Here is a 21,867-nt window from a genome sequence, read left to right as displayed (position 1 = left end):
TGTAAGGCTTAGCAATACAGCGTGGCTTCTCAGATCCAGATGGTCAAAGATTGTCTCTCATAGATAGTGATATTTGCAAAGCAGGACTGTAGAACTTGACAGAGAACAGAAATGGGAGACTCCTTGATGGAAGGCAAATATTCAGCATGATTTTTTGCATTTCACAGATGTAATACAATGGAACCAATGTAGCAACAACACAGTTCCTCAGAATTCAACTCAGCGGAATTTTCCCTGTGTGTACCTGTTGTTCCTGAGGGCTGTTTGTGGTTTATGGTAATTGATATTGGTTAAATAATAGTAATGACTGAAATTCAAAGCAGATTATCTGTTGCCCTTATCAAGGTTATTTAAAAAAATAAATGAATAAATGAAAAGGCTTCCTAAAGAATGAACTTCAAAACACTGCCAGGAAAATTAACGAAGGAAGATTTTATGCTTCAGTGTTGAAGATAAAATGCAAATGTAAAAAGATTTGACACAAACCTTGGGGAAATATCACATCCTTGTTGCATAAAGGCACCCAGGGAAAACCAGAGGCTGTTGAATATGCCAAACTCATTGGGAGGCTGGTCACTGGGTCCTTCTTTCCCATCCTCTGGTTCTTCTGTGTGCCACTCATATGGGCTAAACCTGCTAACTAGGAACAGGACCACACTGACACCAATGTAGGCAAAGACTATGCACATCCAGATCTCATACGCCAAAGGGTCCAAGAAGGAAAACACTCCTGGTTTAGATTTCTGGGGCTTTTTGATCATAATGGATATCCCCAAACTCATAAAAGGCTTAGAAAAATCAATGACCTCTTCTCGTACCAAAGTGATGGTCAGAGGCGCAACAGCAATCTCTGCTTTCTATAAAGAAAAAAGAAATATAGATGTATAGATTAATTGAAGTTGGTTAATACACTCAGCTAAGCAGCTACTTCCAAAGGTATGTTATTAACATTAGGACACTGTGGCTTAAATGCTCTATAACATTGTTCTGTTTCTTTCTATCACACTCTTTATTTACTCCATATGCTTCTAGTAAAACACACATATTGCAGGTTTTTAGTTTACAGAACTATACAAACAATTTTTCTGCTAAGCAGAAGACTCTTGAAATCTTATAGAGGTGAGCAACAGTGTAGGAAGGTCATTTTAGGCATTAATTTAGATTTAAAGTAAAGGAATTCAAGGAAGAATGAAAAATGAGAATGGACCTATAATGACTGAACGTACAGAGATTTTTTTTTTTTTTGAGGATCTCAGAAACAGTAATTTATTGTCAAATTTTCATAAGACATAATCAATTTTCAAGGGAAACCAGCTCATAGACTCAAGGAAGCTCCAAATAGCATGAAGCCGCAAACTTCTGATTAACTGTTGCTGTGATTCCACCAAATTGCACACAATTGTCTTGACAGGAAGATAATTCAATAGGAATGATCAGATTTTAAACATTGAAAACTGCTAAGTGTACAGAAAATAAGTGTGTGAAATCATGTGATAAAAGAATAAAAAATGTGCTGAATCCATTCCCACTACTGTCAGGAATATTTTTAAATGTGTTTCTAACGTTTTTAGAATGAAAAGGCCAATCTTGAATGAATCATTACTGATTATGATTGCTAACAATGATGTCTGCATGAACTATAAGACATTGTAGCTAGGCTAATGGATCATTTTTGTCATTAGGGATGCAATTTTATGTTAAGACTTGCTCCATGCCTTGCCTTGCCTTGTATGCTAAAACTGTCATTATAGCAGAACTTCAGATGGGAATTGCAAGGGGAACTGGGTCAAAAGATGCACCTGTGGGAGGGGAACAGATGCAAAAGCTGCTGAAATCTTTCTCCTATTCATCACCATGGTGCTGTGCCTAGGTACAGTCACATAGCAGAGCCTGTGGACTTTTATACAGCTTAGGGGCTAAGGAGGGTAATTGAGCATATTTTGTGAACACTTTGTTGTTTCAATGAGATTAAAACATCATGAAAAATAAAGATGGGCTCAAATAGTTTAATCCAAGTGTTATGTAAATAGCTTTGGTGACAAAGAAAAGAAGAAATTGAAATGTAGGCTTTTTTGTCATCTTTAAACTTTGAAACAGATAAATGCATTTAAAATATTATATGTTTTCTATTTGTACACACTTAAACTGAGTTATATATATTTTATTGAATTTAATTTTAAACTAATTTTGTGTAGTCAAACCTTAAACCAATTTTTGCAGTTTTATAATTGTGAATAATTCAAAAGAAATGACTCATTCCAGTGCAGTGGTCCAAAAATGCAAATTTGTATTAAAATTGCTATATATTAATCATCAGATTGTATCTGTCATTCTGAAACATTTGCGATGCAAGCACTTATAATGTTATGTAAAGTTATTACAGTTTAAGTAACACATCTAAAATCATAATTTTGCAAAGGTATCAGAAATTATCTCTGGTGCTAATATCTTGGGTAAATATTATGACAACACTGCTAATTCCCTGAATTTTATCCTAAGTTTTGTAATACCAGGCATTTTTAAAAATTTGACTTCTTGATGCCTTGTGATTACATAAGTCTTACTGAAATAGATATTTTATGAAAATAAGTACTATATGAAGAAAGATACCACGTCTAAAATATACCTTTTAGTAGCCTGAAAATTGTAAAGTAAGCTTTGTTTCTGTAGTCTGAGGACTGTAGGATGGTTTGGGCTACTGGTTTTCCTGCATATTTTTGTATTTCATCTCACTCATAAATTCCTTTTTTTCTAGAAGAATGATTTCCTTCTTTAGAGCCAGTGTTTTTTATATTTCTAAATTTTGGTTTCTGAGAATACCTAGTGTTGAGTCTTTGAAATTCATTAAGTGCAAGACTCATGGCAATTGTGATCTCTTACTGCCAACCTTCTCTGTTTTTGTCACGTAGTGGTATCTTCATTAACACAGGGTAAACAAAAGACCTGGTCATTGGTCTTCAAAGGTCTTGGCTAATGGGTTTTTTTGTGTGTCTGCAGATTGCCACTGGGATTAAAATACACATCCTTGAGTTTTTTCAGTTTTCATAATGTGAGTTGGAAAAGTGACATCACCATTTTAGCATCAACTGAGGGGATTTTAAAGACCTACTTAGCACATTACATATCATATATGAAACACTGGATAAGATTTATCTTACCAAATTTAAATGCTCAAAGAGGATATGCAGAACTTGAACTACATCAGAACTAGCTGCCAACAGTACTTGAAGAAGTTTAAGAGGAGAAGTAGGAATTTATCCAATTTCTTTACAATAGAGATCTAGTATCAGATGATTCATAATCTAGATAAATCCATTTCATGTCAATAAATGTGAAGGGACAGTATATAGCTAGGTCATAATTAAATGCCAAAAACCTCTGAAAATGTGCAGCCTCCCAAAACTGATAATATTATTTATTATTTTTATGAGACTTCTGTGTGCCATGTTAAGGCCTACATAAACTTTTCATTGTGAAAGCTAAATGATGACTATAACTGTGCATGATAATTACCAGCAATTGTGCTTTGCCCAGTTAATGTACACCATATAATTATGGATTTAAATGATTAACAATATAAGTATGGTGCAAACAGTTAATGATTTTGTTGCCAATGAAATCTGTTTTGACAAAGACTAATGATACTTCACAGTTGAGTCAACTGAATCTGTAACAGCATTTCAATCAAAGCTGCACGACTACCAAATAGAGATGAATTCTGGATCCTTCCAATATTATACAACGAGACAAGATTGACTCTGATGGTGAGAGACATTTTCTTCTCTGGAATATATCATTATTGTGAGTGAAATCTATGCTTGGTACAAGTTGTGTGAAGTTAGTAAACCTATCTGAGAAAAATCATGCAGAAAGTGATTTCAATCTCAGAATCTCATGGCTTTACAGATTTTAAACAGAAATTAATTGTGACCTTTTGTGTTAAGCAGTAAAAGAACAACATTGTGTGTCAGGAGAATGAATATTTAGTTGGAACTGACAGTGCATTTGGAAACACCTGTTACACATGCTTAATGGTATTTCATCCCCAGCCGGCATTTTTCCTGTGAGCTAGATACCGAGGCAAGTAGAATTCACATGGACTACTGCAATGCATTTGGATATATCAGGGACAAATGACCAAGATTTCCTGGTAGTTTTTAACAGAGTGCTAAAAACAAAACCATCTACAGCACGACATTCCACAGTCTTTGCAAAACTTTACAGAGTGGAAGTTCATATGCTGTTTCCTCTGGGACACGATGGAAAACTCAACTACAGAGCTCAGGAAAGAACTAAACTTCTCTGCACAGCACCTGGGAGTCCAGGTACCAGAACACTCAGTGCTGCACACAGCTCTCACGGGAACATGGGATAAAACTGTCACATGTCCACCCTCAGTAACATGGATAGGGTGAAGGGGCATTGGGGTATGGTGCAAAGAGCAGGAAAGCAGAGGAGCCTTTTATGCACAGAAAGGATCCAATCTTACTGACCAGCAAAAAAATGTCTGTTAATCCTTTAATGTGGTTGGGAATTAAAAGCTCTCAATGTTTCCCAAACAGATCATCTTGTTAACTTGTTAATTCAATTGCAAAGTCTGTCCCAGTCCTGGCTGCACATAAAAAGCCTTGCTTGAAGCATAGCCAACTACTCAGAGTATTTCTGTTTGTCATTAGGAGATCTATCAGAGAAAATGAACATACTCTTCTAGCAGAGCTTTGCAGCAAAGTCTCTGGCTAGCTGATTTTTCTGCTTTGTGGAATAGGCCTGGGAACCTGATGCTCTGTAAATCATCTGGCAAGGATTCAAGGAATTTGCAGGAAGGATGCTCTTGAGGGATTCCCTGCGGAAATCTTTAGCAGCAAACTTTATAAGTTAACAGAAAGAACAATTTCCTTTAAAGCCACACCTGTAAAAGTAAATTTAACACATTTGGTGCAGCTCTTGGCCTTAAGCCCAACCCGCACCTGACAGCCTGTGTCGCTACCGTGACAGTCACCTGACCTCTAAATCAGCATGACTGCATTCAGGCTGCTTATAGGCAATGGTCTCTCCCCTATCCTAGTGTCCAGGTGGGCTCAGGAATTCTTTTGGACAGTAGCTATGGGCCAAAAATATACCAGGGACCATTGCGATTTAGCAGATTAGGCAAGTTCCAAAGCACAGGGACACTTCCTGGTGCCACTGATAAACCAGGATAGATATAACCTAAAGGAGCCTTCGGATAGTAGAACAGTGGGCAAGAGCCAAACTTCTCTTAGTTCTTCAATAAAAAAGCTGTTCCAAGAGCCTTGCTGCAGCGTAGTCCATGAAGCACAATGAGACTGCAGCCTTCCTAAACAGAGAACTGGAAAGAGCCTTCCCTTCACCTCAGCCTCTTCCATTACAAAAAATGAAGTGTTAGCCATGTATTCTGGTTTATCCTCTTCATGCAGGTAATTTGCAACAGGTTCCTCATGCCTGTGAGCTTTATTGCTTTCAGCTGTGTTGACAGCTACAGGTGTTGACACATGTGTGTGAGCTTTCTAACAGCATTCTGTATGCCAGCAGAGTACTAGGGTAGTTTGGATTTGATAAGGTAAATTTTTCAAGATAAAGGGAGGAAAAAAAACCCCCAAACAAACAGAAAATGAAAATGTAATATCAAGTTTCCTCTATAATTTTCAACTAGATGATAGGCCACTGAAAAGATGCATCTGGGCAAGGGAATTTTTTCATAAAGGGTAAAATTTCTTGGAATACTGAAAAAAACTTCTAGTGTCAAACAGTGCTTGGCCACTGATGTCCATGAGTTTGCTATTGCAATTAAAAGCCAGACAAGGATTAACCTCCATACTTGATAAAATAAGTCTGAAAAATCTTTGGTTTTTAATATCCTATGAGTTGAGCTGCTTCCAAGCCACTAAAGTAGATAGATATATATTCTTGGTGACTTTTTCTACTCTTCAAAGACATACTTGAGGTTGGTTCCTTCATGAACTTCCAAGAACATAAAGAGTTTTGTGAAGATATAACCTTTCCATTCCCACAGAGAGGTGAAATCACCAATGTTCTGGGGCATCATTTGCCACACTCTACAGTCCACAGACTGTTCCATTCTGCAGAATACTTTGAACTGATGCTAATGGAGATGATGTTGACAAAATTTATCAGCTATACTTAGCTGACAGAAGACAATTGAAATGGAACTGCTAGAAAAGCCACAAGGCCTTTGCCACATATGGCTCAAACCATCACTGGAAATGTGAAAACTGCAACTGCAACAGGATGGCTCAACCATTATACAGGAGTTTTTTTTATATGGAGCTTGAGGCATATTATGAGTTCATTGGTGGAAATATTCTCACCTGAATAGTTTGAGGATTTTCTTTATTTCTTTACTGAAAAGTTTCTTTAAGAATTCTGATCTGTTCTCAGGGCAGATCCTAGCAACCACAGTCATTAGCAAGCTCAGCTTTGAGTTTTGCTACTTTTGGTAACCTCAGATACTGCAAATATATATTTGGGCTTGCTGGAACTATTTTCATTAAATATTAGAACTTTATGTGTCAACAGAATTGTTCACTGTTATGCTATTCGGAAGAATCCTTCTCTAGGTCACTGTATAACATAAAGCTCTCAGTTGTTAACTTACTAAGTTCGCTCTTAAATTTTATTATTGATGTTCATCTTAAAAGACTGTCTTCATTCTGAACTGCCTAATTGTGTACTTGCCTGTAGTGGTTTGTTACATATTGTTTAATATGTAATGGTAGATTCTCCATTTCTCAAACTAGAGCAAGAGTCCTATTTTTTAAAAAAGATCTGTCCACCATTCCAGAAAATGAATTAATGGCTGATATTCTTCCTAAGTTTTACAATGTATCAGGAATAGATGGTCTCTAACAATAATGAACTTTTAAGGGATATGCACACTATGGATGTTCTAATGTTACAAGGTACAAGTCAAAGAGTAGAACTTGGATGAAACTATTTGCTTTTCTCTTGAAAACAGGTGAAAACATAGATCTGAAACAGGATTCTTTCTTTTTTTGTGACCCCAAGATTAAATAAAATGCATATGTACTTCCTATTTTATGACTTATACTATGATAAATTAAATCCTGCTTCAAAAATTGGTATGCTTACCCCATAAACAAGTTCTCCCACCATCCCATTCCAGATTTTTGTCTCTGGATCCCTTGCTCCATATTTTCCATCAGGAACAATGGCAATTTTGTACTTGATACCAATATGTTTTGCAATTTCTGATGCCAGATCTACACAGTATCCTTCAAACTTGTCATTCCCTTCAAACGTATCATGGTTTTTCTTGAACATAACATATGGGGCTTCCTATAATGAAAGAAGCAGAACTGTAAAGGAGAAGTGCACCGAATATACTCTGAAAAAAAAAACAAACCATGTCATGTACTGACTGAACAACACACACATTTTCAAAAGCTCATGGGTAGTATTAGCACATTTAAATTAAAATGTATGAACAGAAATCCCTTTGGAAAGATATACTATTTACACTGTAATTTGGCTTATACATTTCACAAGATTTATCAAGCTTACTTTGTTTGAAATGAAAGACCTTAGTGCAGTATATGCTAAATTTAAAGCATAGAGTAGAGGCTGAACCTATACAATGCAAAGGACCGTGAGATAATGAAGGTACAGTGTACGTTTCTCATTTCAGGAAGTAAGCATATTCTCTAACTTAGTGTGGTTGCTGTCTGTGTAATTTCAGATGCAGAGCCTGAGTGACTTGCTTTCTTGAGGTTTAGAATGCAGAACTACTAAGAGGCTACATACATTTTAGTGAGAATATAGAAATATATTCCCAAGGAAACACATATCTTCTGCTTTAAATAAACACTGCAGATTCTGCAAGGTCTTTTAGGATGAATATAAGCAATAAGTATGGACAAGAATGGTATTAAGTTGACAGTGACTTTACATGCTGCATGAAAAAGAAGTACCAAAATATTTTTGAGTCACTGGAAACAAGTAAAACCTGTCTTGAAAAGTAGATCATGCATTCCCTGTGTAAACCATACCATCACAACAGTGAACATTACATGACTGCAATATCAAGGCTACATTTTCCTTTTTAGCTCTGCATGAATTTAGACTTCAGCAATCTTAAGTAAAACTATACTTTTTGCTGGTATTTAAAATCACTTCACATAAATTCATATTTATATTCATATGAATATATTCATATCACTTCACATAATTCATATTTTTCTAATCTAAAGTCACCCTTTGTTTGAATTTACATTGCAAAATACTGGTAACTTAAGTTTTTTCTGTGCTGGTCTTGTCTAATTTTGGGTCTTTTGACACTAACATTGATAGTACTCTGCCCTATTCACTTCTTTCCTACAGATAAAATTAGTAAAAAGTAAAAATAAAAATACACGTAGTATGACAATGTCTGCTTCATTGAAACTACAAGAACATCAGCTTCAAGCAATAGAATTTTGTAACCTCTATTAGGTGTTTAACAAGGGAGGATAGGTGTCATTACATGAGTGTCTTTTCCCACTCATGGGAAGAAAAGCATAGGGAGAAAAGCGTAGAGAAGGCATCCTGCCCTTTCTTTGCACTAGATATTGATTTTGGGAACTGTTTTGGCCACATGTATCAGCTATTCCTCCCTCATGTTTCTCATGAGAGGAAAACCCCAAATCAGTGTCTTTCTACATGTTATGGTGAAAAAGTGGTTTAAAATAAACAGAAGCAAAAATCCTATGCCTCTTGTCTGTGATTTAGCCAACTGCTAGCTAGAAGTGCAATCAAGTCTGTCCAGTGTCTAGCATTTCTGAGCTCCCCTTGTAAGCTTCAGCTACATTTGCTTGCTGCACCTCAAAAGCAATTTTGTTTTCCAAAGACCAGAGTTCGTGACTGCTAGCTCTTCTGATTCAGCCATAAATACCAAGAAAAAGGCACACGACTGGAGTCACACCAGGAAATAATAACTCTGGAGATGCACACAAAGAAGACAGGCACAGAGGACGCCAGGTCAGCCTGTTCCTTCTTCCAAAATCCAGACACTGTGCACCTGCCTCAGAAGGCCTGGTTCTGGCAGGGATCTGACTTGGGTGACTTGCAGGAATCACAATGGTTCTCTCCCTATCCACTTTCTTTTTTTTTTTTTTTTTTTTTTCACACTGATCATGCTGGTTTAGAGCAAAATACAGCAAAGAACATTTCTTATAATGCAATTATCCTATGGTGTAAAGTAATAGCTCTTGCTGTGACTGCTTTAAAAGAAGCAGCAATTGAGTGTGATCTGCCAGTGTGAAATGATACAATTAAAGATAACAGGAACACCTACTATGGTTTGCTTACTATGTTGTTCTTTCCCTCCTATCTATTTTATACAGAGTAAATAACAGTTTCTTTAACTGTTGTGCCTACATTACCTGCCAAACAATGAGATATCTATTTTTAAGGCAGAATTTGATGGGGGGATGTGGATGGGTGAGTTTCTAATAAAGACTGTCTTTAAAAAAAATCAAATAGCAGCACTACTTTTAGATTCTGTACATTTCAGACTTTGAGGGTGTTTCAAACTAATTATATGTGCAAATTTTATAATAATAAAAGGACACTGAAAGGCAAGCTTTACTAGATTGCTAGCAAGTAACTTAAACAGATGACTTTCAAGGTCATGCTGCAAAGTCATGAAATATCTGAATTGATCAATAGCATGTACTCAGCCATATCTTGATGCTCCTTTTCTAGCTATGGCACTAAAAAAGACCTTTCTTCTGTATAACCTATTGCAATAGCTTTTTCTAAATTAGTAGTACTGTTAGTGTAGCCATGATAGTCTAAAGATAGAAGACACTTATGGAGAGATGTCTTCTATTAGATCAGCTGAAATAGCTGAAAACCATAGGCGCACTTTTTCACTGTTTCCAATTATAGCATCTTGTCTAATACAAAGATTATCTTTCCGAACCATATTTGTATTTACTACATTTTTGAACTATAAGCTCTTAACCAACTGATGTAAACCACACATTTAACTTACTACTGAATGAGGTTTAACATGGCAATATTTGCAAGATTTCAGCTGCTTAATAGTATTCTATGGGGTAGTGAATCAAGGAAAAGTCCACATTGAAATGATCAATGACTAGCACGGAACAGATATTTGAAATGATGCAAGCTTTACTTAAATAATTCACAATTTTATAACAATACTTAACATTTGTAAATACAATTTGATGTCTGCAACAATTACCTTTATAAATGTAAACAAATCATTTCATCACATTGCCACAAATTCATGTGTACAGTAAAACGCTCACAGCTGATGATTCATACTATAAGGGAAGCTGGAGAAAGTAACTAACCCAAATATCAAACAGATCTATGCTTGGCTTTCCTATTCTAAAGTTGATTTCAAACACTGCAAAAATAATTTGTAAAAGTGACAAATATTTGTGCAAGGAAATTTCTGCTTTTTAGAACAGGACTGGTACACATTTATTATCACACTTTATTCTGAAAGAAATTTCTGTAAATGTCAATGGAAGGTTTTTTTGGTGAACTTTTTTTCCTTTTTTTTTTTTTTTTTTCTGAATAAAGTGTCCAGGATTCGGTTTGAAGTCTTATTGTCATGCAAAAAACTTCTTTTTTTATTCTCCAGTCTACTGAAGAATTCAATTAATAAAACTTCTAATGAAAAAATATTTTTCTATTATGAGAAAAAAGGTTATAATTAGAATTTTTGAGGTAAGTCAAAGAGTATAGCAAGAGTATATCAGTAAAAACAATGAGGGTGGTTCTCAGTCCTCTTATGAAAGCTACCTGTTATCTGAGATACCCTAATGTATTTGACCCCAAAGTGCCATTCTGCAGGTCCTGTGTGCTGCCCCTCTACAGATAGGTAAATGGGGGACAGGCTGTGTATCCTACACTATCCTAAATGTTGCTGAATACAATTGAATCAATACCCTTTGTAAAGTCATCTACATTTGGGTTACTCAGTTGAGAACTGGATCCTACCCTTGAAACTTAATCTGCCAACACCAAGGATATCTCATTAAAATATTGAACTGGAAGCCACAATGTGGATGCAGCTCATATTCATCAAACATTTGGTTCTAAAGGATTTTTGTGATTTTTAAATTTTGCAGTCTCAGAGTAAGTACAGAGTTTGCTCTATCATGAAATGTATTTGAGTGTTTGGATTAGTGCTCCCAGCCTACTTCCCTATATTCTACCTTAACGACTTGTCACTATATTTCTCAACTTGCTAAATCAGAGATGATCATTCTTCTTAACTAGACAAGTCACTCACTTTACTTGTTTGCAAGGCTGCAAATGGTACCCTTTCTCTGGTCATACAATGAGCCTACTGTGCATTTGGAGGTTGCAGCTCCGCATCCTGAAGGGAATGCTTCCGCACACAGGTAGAAAATCTGTCCTTTCCAGATGTGCAGGAGGCTGGGAATCACATACATAACGTGCAGAATAGGAACTATAAAGAGCATGGTAACTGGTAAAGAACATCAGCTGCCCTTGCTGCTTTCCCTCTCTGGGCTGCTACTTCACCACATGACTAATCAGGGGATAGGCTGAGTGCCTAAACACAATATGTAAAATAAATTCTACGTGCTCTCACTATGTTACAAATGAAGAAAACATTTTGCCAAGTAGGAAATACTGCAAAAAGTTATTTGAGTGCAGAGCTAATTCATTATAATGCACTTTCTATACAACAGTTATACAGTCACACTACAGCAAAGTAAGCATAGACTCATGAAAACTGAAGAAATGGAGGAAAATCAGTTTGTGCCGTTTGGTTTCAGGCAAAAATTAAAGCGAGCCATGCTGAAAACTTGTAAACTTTTCCTATGCTGCCATGACACCTGTCTTTGATGACTGAAAAGCCTGACATCACTGTTTGCAGAAGCTTTCCAGTTTAATGTTGGAAAACATGCATGCAACCTAAACTAATTGTGTCATCTACAATGTCAACTTCCCTTCAATGAGAAGAGGGTAACAAAGAGCTGAAAAAGTCTCTGTGGCATTTGAACATGAAAGTTATTTTAGGTAAATGCATCTTGTCTTTTTGTTTGTGATCATATGCTTGTGGATGCTAAACACATTGCCCTAGCAGACCAATAGTAAGAATCATGGTTCTATTCTGCCTTTAGCATCATGTGTGTAGCTCCCAGGGGAGTGGATGGGAGATAGGTACGATAAGGCAGAAATCACCATACATTCTTATTCAAACCAAATTCTGATATATTTCTCTTGCACTGTGATTTTGAAATATGGAAAGGGGACACTTTTGGTCAAGAAGCAGTGCTGCTTTCAATTAATTGCATTTATCCAAAAATGACATGCTGCATAAACATAGGGCATGCTTTGGAATATTAATTCAGCTTTTTGGTTTTGCAAATAATCCCACCAGCCCTTTCAATACAGGGGCTGGAAAAGTTCTTTTGAAGATAACATTTATTACGCACATCAAAATGCTTCAATGCAAACAGGTCAGGTATGATAACACATTTTAAAAGGTTTCTTGTTTTCTTGTTTTCCTTTCTGGCAAACAGGACCATTTTATATTACTTTTCATTATTATATTTTACTTGCTTTTCCTAAGCTTGGAGCTATTTATGGAAATTACAATATTCATCTACGATAGCTTCAGTCAAAAATATCAGGATTGGTATGAGAGGAAAATTTCGACTGAAAGCTTGTTATTCACATCATTCTCTTCTCAGCTTGGCAAAGTTGAAGGTTAACGTCATCTGTTCTACACATTTCAGATTAGTCACAGAACTTTTCTTGGTGGTTCAGTGCCTGGTCATCCAGTCAGAGGAACAGTAATCCATATGGAAAAATAATCTCAATGCTACTAGACTGGTGGTTAATACTTGAGCCTTAGTTAGGAATGTTCGCAGCATCTTGGGACTCTTTTCTTCCTTGATCAATTTCTTAAAATAGGATTCTTCATCAGAGGCTGAAAAGAGGAGGACTGTACTGAAGTATACTTTTTTTCCATCACTGAGTCTTTTTTTTTTTTTTTTTTTTTTTTAGGAAAAAGATACATATATTTAAAATGTCCCATGCAAAAATAAAATTAAAAGTTACACAATTTGATTAGGAGTTGCATTCTGAATTCCTGTATAGTAGCTTGGTTGGCTTGTGTCCTGGAATGATAACCCTCAACAGGAGATTTGTTAAAACATACTTAATGTATAAATGCTGACACACACTGCTGAAAATGTGGTAATTACTGCATTTTTAGTAAGAAAATGTCTTGATGCTTTCCTTTGGATTATTTTAAACTCTATATTAGCTTAGAAAAATTATTTCTTGACAACACATGCAGAATATTCCTTCCCATTTGATACACAGTTCATTGGGTTAACATGTCTTGTCTAAGTGAAGCAGGTGAAAAGGGCAGTGAACTGAGATGTAAAATCTTAAAAGCGGTCATGTAAAGGTCACCCTTTGCCAGTTAGCTTTGGCAAACATCAGCTTTAAAGGGCATGTCTGACTTCAGAGGAAAAATTGCTTAATATTTTGTTTAAAATAGATATTTGTAAGAAACAGTTGTTTTGCAAAACTGTGTATTAAAAATGTAAATGAATGAAGCAATTGCATTCTTCTTTGCAACCACTCTTTAAAAACACCATTATCCTGGAAAATCAAACCACAAATCTGTTCAGATTTTATTAAAGTGTAAATTCTATTACAATGCTGAATAAACATATTGTCCCAATGCACCTACTAAATTCATGTTTTTATTCACTATTAAAAGTAGATAATTCAATTCTGATTGGCTGACTGAACTTAGAATTTCAGCTCTTGATAATGTCAATTTTTGAGTTTACAATTTATTGACAAAAAGGGACACTGGCATAGTCATCTCGTTTTATACCCTCTGTTCTATTCTGTCATTTGAATGTTTTGGGTTTTTCTTTTCCTCTTGTGAGTTAAGATTTATCAATCCTGTATTTCTGAGACTTACTTCAGTAAAAAATGGAAAAGACTGAAGAAAAGAAAAAAATTACCACAACTCAATTTTAAAAACCTGATTTCAAGTGAATCATTGTATTAAATGAATACAGAAAAAACTTCTGTGCAGACATGACAGTCAGTGTAATTAAGATATATGGCTCTCACCCTCCCACTAACCTAGGAACCGGCAGACTAAATTAGATCATAATTAGAAATGAGATTGTGTCACACACCAGTATAAGCATTAAAAAAAAGAAACACCTTACCAAAATTGTAGTGACAACTACTGTTCTATTCTCAATGGCTGCAGTGTCATTTCCAAGTGTAGGTTCATGCTGAATCAAAACTAATTTATCCATGTCATTCCAATAACCAACCTGAAAAATCAAATTTATATAATTTACAGTAAAGTCTACATTCTGCATAATTACAAACATAAATTATTATAAGAACAACAGAGTAATCCAAAGATGATTTTGTGCCAAAGTAAGTGCTGTCACGTTGGATACAGGGGTACATATCTAACACTTTGAGTATACCAGCACCACTTCTGCACAGAGACCTGATGACACCTCCACTGAGCAGCTCCTGAAAGATCTGAGCTACTTACTTCAATCAGAGGCACAAGTTAAATCCCATTTTCATTCGTTTGAAGCCATGCTGGGGCATAAATGAGATACATGAATTTTTGCTCTCCACAAGAATATTTTCATTCACTAATCCTCCAGATCTTCTGGTCTTAGATGGAGGAGTGAAAGACATCTAGATGACAGTTTTGCAACTGCATGGCTAATCTCAGTTCCTTGCTCCATCATTGGCCCCTCAGGAAACTCCAAGAAAGAGACTTACACCAGGTTTTTTCCACTTAACTGCTGGCACTGACCTTTTAGTACCTACATTAGAAGCCCTGTTATTCAAGCTTTCTTTACAGTCATAGGACAGACAGCACCAATAGACAGTGACTCAGCTCATTCAAGATAAGCACCCCTCCTGCAAAACTGCTTGCTTTTCCACTTACTAAAGCATGATGAGAGTGAATGTTCGCTAAATGTATCTCTAGGAAGTGCCTAGAGGGAGGTGGGACACCACATCCACCTTTTTTTTCTCCTTGGCTTCATTTAGGTTGCCACAACCCTTCCCAGAGCGGTCTTTAAGTGAAACAGCTGCTTTTGTTCATTGCTGGAGATGAACTACTCTAGAGTCAGATTTGAATCAGTCATGCTTGTATTCCCATGGAGGAAAAAAACTACTGTCTCTTTTCTCATTCTTGCCCATTGCCTTTTGTGCAATTAGATCATGGTCGTCTGTGCATCCACTGACAAGGCTGCCGGTGAGTGGCAGCCTTGTGGCCTTACTGGCCCTCAGTGGCCTTCCTCTGTCCCAGGACTGACAGCACTGAGTTTCATGTCAAATGGACAACATGAACACAAATATATCAGTAGAACAGTGTTCCAATCCTGCCTAAAGGGACTCCCCGGGTTGCTGGGAACCTAACATACTGGGAGACTGATCCTTCTTCCCATTATGACTTAACAGACACATGATTTAAAAAGTTCCTGTCAAATAGATGCAATTCAACCTCAGTTTCAGAAGCACCTGGGGACCAGTCAGAAGCAACTGCCCCTTTCCCACTCCCTTGATTAATTAGGAGTTCATGAGATCAGGAGCTGGGAGAGAGGAATGTCTTGTCCATCTTACTAGAAGAGGAAAGGATATTTTAGTGGAAAGCGGGCTCCAGGCAGAGCTCCAAGCAGTGTAACTGCCAAAGGACATTCTGTGCCTTGGCTGAAAAGATTTCAATATGATGGAAACTGGCTAAATGATCAAATCAATTACGCAGTCAATATTATTGCTAACATTGTTGTAGAGTCCTGACTAAAATTCACCATCACATAGGATTTTGTCTCTGTGATGAGGAGAAACCTCTTATTCAGCTCAAGGCAGTGATGTGATATGAGTCTAAAAGCGCAGGGTAGTGCTTTTGGTTCCTAGTCTCATACGTATTATATATATCCTCTATACTCTTAAAAGAGTCAACCTTCCTCTTGATTTTTACATTTACTATTTCACTAATTTCCTTTTTGAAAAAAAAATATGGAGAGGCAAGTCGTTTTAGCAGTCCCTAGAGCCGTATGGTTGAAAAAGAGTGATTTTTTTTTTTTTCTATAGGTCAAGCAAAGAAGTACAAACTCTGTCCATGCACAACTTCTGGCATATTTAGTTGAGGCATTCCTTTTCTTTTTGTGATTGCTCTTACAGCACAGAAGTCTTAATCTAGGTGTCTGCAGCTAACAGGAAACACCAGCATTGCTGATATAGTGGAGCAGGTTTTCTTCCTAGTAAGATGCGCTGCTAACAAATATTCTTTTTCATCCAGACGACCACACAGTCACAGATACAATTGATTATTGAAAATTTCAAGTTCTTGTCAAAAATTGTGACCAACTAAAGGTAGAATAGGCACATCAGAACCTGGCAGCCTCAGGAATTCATTATGATAGTGAATGATTGTTCTTCATTGTACAATTCCTCACAGCTATAAAGTTCAGAAGGAAAGCAGAAAATGAATGATGTCCTGCGTTATAAAAGTAAGTACCATATGAAAATTCAGACAGAGATAAAGGCATTTTTTGAGAAATGACAGGCTTTTTTTAAAGGACCTTTAGCTTGTGTGCAATGGTGTGAACACATATGTGTTCTATTCAAATCTGTGCTAAAGTAACTTTGGAACTAGATTATTGAATAAATATGAAAGATATGTCATGACACTTGTATAAGTACATAGATTCACAGTCACTGTGAGAGCATTAAATAACAGTATGCTTTCCTATAAATACTTCAAATACACAAGGACAGTATTGCTCAAAGGACAGTATTGAATTCAGCTATTAAAGTGCCTTCAATTCTATTAGTATTGCAACTGAACTTCATAGGAGTTGCACCTACTTACATGGAGGCTGAATTTGTCTCACAGGAAACAATATTGCAAAAATATCTGCCTCAAAGTAAATTTGTCATAACAGTTTGGCATTTGACTGAATAGTGTCATTTCTGAAGGCCTGTGCCACTGAAGTGCTCCTGCTGAAGCTCACAAGACAGCTAAGGGCAAGAGAATACTCAAAAATTTTGATAATCAATTTTCCTCTTGCCCAAATTGGAATTTAGAAGCCAAATCTTAGACTGGCTTGTGCATGTACATGTAATGCATAATGCTTTGTTTAATTTTTCTTTTTTTTTTTTTTTTTTTTTTTTTTTTTTTTTTTTTTTTTTTTTTTTTTTTTTTTTTTTTTTTTTTTTTTTTTTTTTTTCTTTCTTTTTTTTTTTGTTTTGTTTTGTTTTGTTATTTCGGTGACATGATGCATGGTGAATGACACAATCACACAATGACTGAGCTGGGAAGGGATGTCTGGAAGTTTTTTGGTCAAACTCCACTGTTCAATCTAAAGCCAGTTGTCCAGGACTGTGTCTGGATGGCTTCTGAATACCTCCAAGACAAAGACTTCACAACCTCCCTGCACAGCCTGTGCCAGTGCTTGGTCACTCTCAGAGTAAAAAAGCATTTCCTTATGTTCAGAAGGAACCTCCTGACTTTCAGTTTGTGCTCATTGCCTCTAGTCCTTTCCCTGGGCATCAATGAAAAGTCTCTATCGCTTGATTACAACAGTCCAGTCACAGGAGCCATTCCATTCCATCTCTGTGATCCTTGTCCTCACACTCTTCCCCTCACCAGCAAGTTTTGTTATTGTTCTGCAGAGAAGATGTAAGTAAGAAATGCTGCATAAATGAAACTAACACAAGCATTTGCTATATTTTTCCATTTTACTAAACTATATGGAAATCTGTCTAGCTGTGCCATTTTGTAATGATCTGTTCACATATTTAAAGCTGTGGGCAACACAAATCCCTTTTCTAAAGGTTAGAGCCATGCACTACTGTCTGGAAAGGCTAGTTTTGAAAAGATATTGCTGAGTGACTCATAAATCACGCTATGTAGGACATGAGAAGAAAACATTAAAAGTGAAGGCCTCTTAGTTCAATTAAGTATAGTCATTTCTCACATATTATATAGGATTTGTCAGGCTGGACCACAGAATGGGTCCAGTGATCACATATAAGGCACTATCTAATACATGAGAGATAAATTCCTGTGAGTAGCCAGATCTGTCAAAGCTGTTATGATTTGTTATATCAAAGACAGGTAATGGCTTAAGAGTCGTAGAGAGGCATGACTGAAAGGTAAGAAAAGCACCTTGGGCCTTCTAGAACATCATAGACATAGCTCTTCTATTTGAAGCTACCCTCCCCTTAAACTGCAGGCAAGAGGAGAGGATGGGGACATCCCTGCAGTGGTGCCAGCCACACGCATCTACCAAATTAGGTTACAAAGGTTGAAACATCAAACCTTTTCAAAAGTTTGCTGACACGCAAATTCCCTAATTAGTTACAGAAGTTGTGACCTACTTAACCACATCTTTTGCGTCTTGCCTCTCCTCCTGTACAACTGTGCATAGAGGATGGAAAGGGTATATTTCACCATTTGCCTTTGATGCATCTCAGCCACCCATATATCCTCCTGGCTGCCAACAGTGTGGCGCAGAGCCAGGAAGGAGGCGGGACTGGTAACAAGGTCAGACACATTGCCTGGTAGGAGACAGTGGACTTCCCAAGAGAGAGGGAAGACAAACTCCCCTCTCCCAGTCTATTTTTCAGCCATCTGTCATACTTTCAAAAGACAACTGCACCAATATGCCTTATACACTGGCACACACTTTTCTTTGGTATACAGCTCTATATTGAGAAATATTGGCAATTTTTTCATCTCAGCGTATAATTCTGCTCTGGGTCTGCAGTTTAACACTCTGCCTCCTCAGCACTGTGGCAGGTGACTGTCTCTGGGGACACACAGTTCAACTGTGGCACTATTTACCGCACTTGTCACCTCTGGCCCAACAGAAGAGGGCTGTTTAATTCAATTTTGATTGCTTTGTCTGTACTCAAGCATCCATGAATCTCCTATTCACTATCACCTCCTCCCTTTTCTTGTTCTGATGACCTCACAAACAAAACAGGCCACGGTAATTCCAAAGGAAATAAAATCCATGACCCTGAGTATATTTTCTGCTTTTATTTGTTTTATACTATGACAAATGGACAAATTTTCAGCACAGACGAGAAAGGGTCAACAAAGTACCCAGACTTATCTTTTCAAAGTGATTGGGCTGAGTGATAATGAGCATTCAGACATGGAGGATCTGCTTAGACATATATTAATGTGCATTTGCCTAAGTTGCTTACAAGCAATGAATCAAGCATGCAGGATTAAAAACTGCAATGAATTTCAGAAAATGTAAGTATTCAGGGCATTCTCTTTTCCTCCTCTCTCCTCTTCTCTTCTTTCACCCTTAAAAACCCAATGCTCGTAACAGCCTGTGATTAATGTTTACACAGAATGTAGAAATTAACCTGCTTAAAAATGCTAGTAATTTGAAAGACAGAATATATACTCTTTAGAGTTCTGACCATTTTCCATCATCCAGCTGCCTAGCAACATGCCATCCAGCTGGTTTTCATTAGTATGCTTGACTAACTGACATCCCACCACTCCAAGATGCACAATTGCTTTTGTGTTTCCCAATTTATTGCATTGAATAATAGCATCTAGTAGAAAATGCAGTTTAAACATACTTTCATCAGAAATATTCTTCACATATTCAATGTATTATATCTTTTTAAACTGCATAAACAGAAGTTTGCATACTCATTTCATCATACGTAACTCACATATACGATATGAGGATAGTAAACATCATCAGCACATACCTTTCGAGGGCCCGTGTTTTTCAGCTCAAAGACATCCATAGTGTAGTTGACTCTGCGACCATAGTGGTCAAACTGAACATTTCCTGTCAATCCTTGTATTCGAACCTAAAAATGGAAGAAAAAGCATCATGAAGATCCAGTCTTATATTCTTTAGTTCAAATGTCACAGAGCAGTGCAAGTTATCCTGGCTATGTCCTTAGATTACCAAAACAACACTAGTGTACAACAGTCAGGCATTATAAACCAACAAATTTGGCTGCTTTTCTTTATATTCCTTTTTCTTGTCAGACCATGCTCAAAACAGGCTTAGATATGTCAGTATCTAACTGCTAACAAAGACACACAATGGACCTCCTCCTTTTTCATGCTGTGCAGCTCAACGTCTTTCAACTGCAGGTTCTAAAGAGAATTACATTTTTTACCACACTCATCACTCTTGCAGAGTATCTACGGTCATATGAAAAAACCTTAGAGATGCTTCACCTGAGCTCATGTATCCTTTAAGCTCCTGCTCTGGTGGATTAAATGTCCAAATTGAACATATACTGCTCATTAAAGTAAATTTGACAACAACCTTAGCCCCAGCAAAGCAATTTACTATCACAGAAGAGGGGTGACATGCAAAGGGCTTAAAAAGAGTGTTTTCAAAGCATCAGAGTGAAGGATAGATGTAAAGCCATAAGACTGACTGTGGGAGTTTTCCACCACGAGTCTCAGCTGAAACCAGAACTCTGTTTTTCCTTTCAGTACTTTACTTAGCCACCAAAGGATGACACTACACTACTACACTAAACTGTAGTCATCATCCCAAAGAAGTCATGGTCATGTTGGTGCTGGCTTTGACTGTATCAGGATCTGGCCATGCAAACCACTTAGGACAAATTTGAAGGCTCATGCTATCTGCCCAAACACAGAAGCCTGACTTAATGCTTCTCTCAATTGTTACAGATCTGTTCGTCTGCAAAGAGTATGTGAAGCATACAAAATGCTTTATTTCTCTCCCTAAGAGTCAGGATGTAGACTTAAATCACTTACTCTTTCCCTCTGTCCATTTCTATCTCTGCTGATTTTTCTCCAGGGCTGAAACCTTGGCTTCTAGGCACAGAGCTGCCAGCTCTGTCAGCAGTCACTTCTCCTCAGCAGTTTCTCCTGAGTGGAGCCTGCTCATTTGCAATGATTTAAATTCTACTGCAGGATTTTTATTTTCTTACTGTCCCATTCAAAGGAAAGCCTAAATCATCTTGACAGAGATCTGGAACTTTCCAGGCATCCATATTCATCAGGAATTCAAAATCCTGACATCAGAGAACAATGACTCTGAATTATTTCTTGTTTAAAGAAAAAAAAAATACTACCTATGTGATTTCCCTGGGAGAAGTCTACTTTTATTGAAGACGACAAACATATTTTAAAGATTATATTATGTAGCTATACCTTTTTCCTTAAATGACAATATCTGTAAAGCAAGGTTATTTGCAACAGTAAGAGATGAGCTCACCAGCTCAGCGGAGGAAGTCCCAACTATCTTAAAAGAATTAACAGTAGTTTCGAATAATAGTAGTTCCCCTCTGCCTACATTCCATGTTACAAACCAGAACAGCCTGAACAGCCCAAGCTGTTCCCAAATGCCAACTAAAAAATAATTTCTCCTTCTCCATTACTACCCTCGTGCATACTATCTTCAAGTCACGCAGCGTGCAACTAGTATCTAATATTCAAAAAGATCACTAGAATAAAGCCTCCCTTTACCTGTTTTAATGTCCTCTCCATATCAATTCCTTGACCCCATGGGGCTGCAGGGTTGGCAAGACAATCACCAGCATTTCCTCTCCTTGAAATATCAATTTTCTGTCTTCTAAGGTTACGGAAAGTTTCAGCCATCACAAGTACTCCATCATATGTCAGTGCAGATGTATACTATATAGATGAACAAACACACTGCTTCAGAATTGGCATGTCTTTAAAAAGATCACCTGTCTTGAATATTTCCAGTTTGATTCATTATGCAGCAGTTTCTACACCTTCATTTAGTAAAAAGCTCTCCTCAAAATCAAAAGCAAGTTTGT

General features: G+C 36.9%; 1 protein-coding gene across 10 annotated transcripts in view; it reads right to left on the bottom strand.

The window, feature by feature from the left end:
* The window catches only part of GRIA4 (glutamate ionotropic receptor AMPA type subunit 4), a 219,350-nt gene that overhangs the window by 48,858 nt on the left and 148,625 nt on the right, over window positions 1-21,867 (bottom strand). For 9 of the 10 annotated variants that reach the window (XR_003573074.1, XM_027900190.1, XM_027900122.1 and 6 more), the window contains exons 7-11: window positions 21,551-21,718; window positions 19,801-19,905; window positions 14,247-14,357; window positions 7,129-7,335; window positions 487-857 (exon numbers count right to left, since the gene is read on the bottom strand). Coding sequence is in view for 9 of the 10 variants with exons in the window: in XM_027900190.1 (XP_027755991.1) it covers window positions 487-857; window positions 7,129-7,335; window positions 14,247-14,357; window positions 19,801-19,905; window positions 21,551-21,718 (962 nt within the window). In the remaining variant the exon portion in view is untranslated. Of the gene's footprint in view, window positions 1-486; window positions 858-7,128; window positions 7,336-10,148; window positions 12,977-14,246; window positions 14,358-19,800; window positions 19,906-21,550; window positions 21,719-21,867 lie in introns of those variants that run through there. The other variant, XM_027900199.1, reaches the window with a different exon arrangement.

Source organism: Empidonax traillii, unplaced genomic scaffold, assembly GCF_003031625.1.
Source record: "Empidonax traillii isolate 1590-97213 ecotype Southwest subspecies unplaced genomic scaffold, ASM303162v1 scaffold21:size2437335, whole genome shotgun sequence".
Taxonomy (NCBI): Eukaryota; Metazoa; Chordata; class Aves; order Passeriformes; family Tyrannidae; genus Empidonax; species Empidonax traillii.
This window is presented reverse-complemented; position numbering and strand designations above follow the sequence as displayed.